Below are 1,613 nucleotides of genomic sequence, written 5' to 3' on the forward strand. Positions count from 1 at the left end.
TAGTGTGCATTTTTATCTAAAAAAAATCATTCAACAATTCCAGGTATATTTATTGGAAAACCCTTTTCCCATTTCCTTAGATTTAGCACACTTTTTGTATTTACATTATAACCAGGTATAAAAAACGGGCTGCATATTAAAAAATCTATAATGTTGAAAATAAATATTTCGGGTATATAAGTACGTGTGACTCGTTCTAAATTTCACTTATTACGTAAAAATCGTCAGTTGTGCAAACAAGTGTTTTTATAAAAATATCTGTGTTTTAAAGTTTAAAAAAACTATTATGTATCGCCAGAGGTTTTTGTCGGCTAAAGAACTAGAAGATTTGTTAATGAATCCAAGTTCAGACGAAGATGATGAATTGAACCAGAAAGTAGATAAAGCTATTGAAACAAACGTGATTATTTTGCCTCCAAAAAATGATGCTTTGAGTGACCATGAAGAAATTGATGATAACGTCCAATTATTGGAAGACGTGAACATATTGCCAAATGAACTAGCCGGTGAATTAGAGCTGGAATGCATATTAGACGATCTACAATGTGAGCCAAATGATTCAGAAAATGCATCAACATCACAAAATATTGCATCAACTTCTAAAAAGGAATCGACGTCTTTTCAATATAAATTACCAAAGTGGTCAAAGAGCCATCGAGTTGGCTTTTCAAATACTCCAAAAGACGTATCAAGTGAAAAGATTCAAGCGATCTATAACAAAATAGGTAAGTTTAAAATAAAAATCACTCAGAACTTCCTAAGTTGAATCCAATCCTTTTTTCTTGTAGGCAGTTTCAATCCTCTTCAAATTTTTGAATTATTTCTTGATAATGAGATTATCAATTTCATTGTTGAAAGCACCAATACGTATGCTAATGCGGATAGAAATAATTTAACATTCAAGACAAATTTTAATGAAATCCGTACATTTATTGGAATAATGTATTTTTCTGGATTGCATACAGTTCCACAGTTGGATTTATATTGGTCCAATCAACCAGTCTTTCGCTGCAATATAATAAAAGAAGCCATGAGCCGAGACCGCTTCAAACCTATCAAATCGTTCTTACATGCCTGTGATAACAGTACAATTGATCCTAGCGACAAGTTTGCTAAAGTCACAACTCTAAACAACATGCTCAATAAGAATTTTATGCAGTTCGGAGTATTTTCCCATCACCTTTTAATAGACGAACAAATGATACCCTACTATGGACGTCATTCTGCAAAAATATTTATAAGAGGGAAGCCAATTCGTTTTGGATACAAATATTGGGACCTGTGTTCTCACGATGGATATTTATATCAATTCATTCCGTATGGTGGTGCAAGTGCTGATAATTCCCCTGGATTTGGCTTAGGGGAAAATGTTGTTCTGAGACTTCTTTCTAATATCGATGTTCCAGACCAACACACAGTTACTTTTGACAATTTTTTCACGTCGCACAAACTGATTTATCGTCTTTCAGAATTGGGTTACTTCGCAACAGGTAATTTTAACTTACCATTTATTTTTACTAAAAAATTAATTTCTTTTATACCAATCTATAGGCACTGTTCGTGAAAATAGAACTGGTAAAGCAAAGTTGACAGAACCCAAACAAATGAAGTAA

The 1,613-nt window shown here is 32.8% G+C and overlaps 1 protein-coding gene across 1 annotated transcript; it reads left to right on the forward strand.

Annotated features, from left to right (window-relative positions):
* Positions 1 to 286: 286 nt before the first annotated feature.
* Positions 287 to 1,613, forward strand: LOC129941293 (piggyBac transposable element-derived protein 3-like). The gene is made up of 3 exons (XM_056049887.1): positions 287 to 725; positions 789 to 1,490; positions 1,552 to 1,613. Exons 1-3 carry the CDS (start codon positions 287 to 289, stop codon positions 1,611 to 1,613), a joined length of 1,203 nt encoding a protein of 400 aa, XP_055905862.1.

The sequence above is a fragment of the Eupeodes corollae genome, chromosome 1 (genome assembly GCF_945859685.1).
Source record: "Eupeodes corollae chromosome 1, idEupCoro1.1, whole genome shotgun sequence".
Classification (NCBI taxonomy): domain Eukaryota; kingdom Metazoa; phylum Arthropoda; class Insecta; order Diptera; family Syrphidae; genus Eupeodes; species Eupeodes corollae.

Excerpts from the sequence above, each read along its gene's own strand:
- LOC129941293 (XM_056049887.1), top strand. The coding sequence starts at position 287 with ATGTATCGCCAGAGGTTTTTGTCGGCTAAAGAACTAGAAGATTTGTTA. Across the intron at positions 726-788 it reads AGCGATCTATAACAAAATAG|GCAGTTTCAATCCTCTTCAA; the intron begins GTAAGTTTAAAA and ends TTTTTCTTGTAG. Across the intron at positions 1,491-1,551 it reads ATTGGGTTACTTCGCAACAG|GCACTGTTCGTGAAAATAGA; the intron begins GTAATTTTAACT and ends ACCAATCTATAG.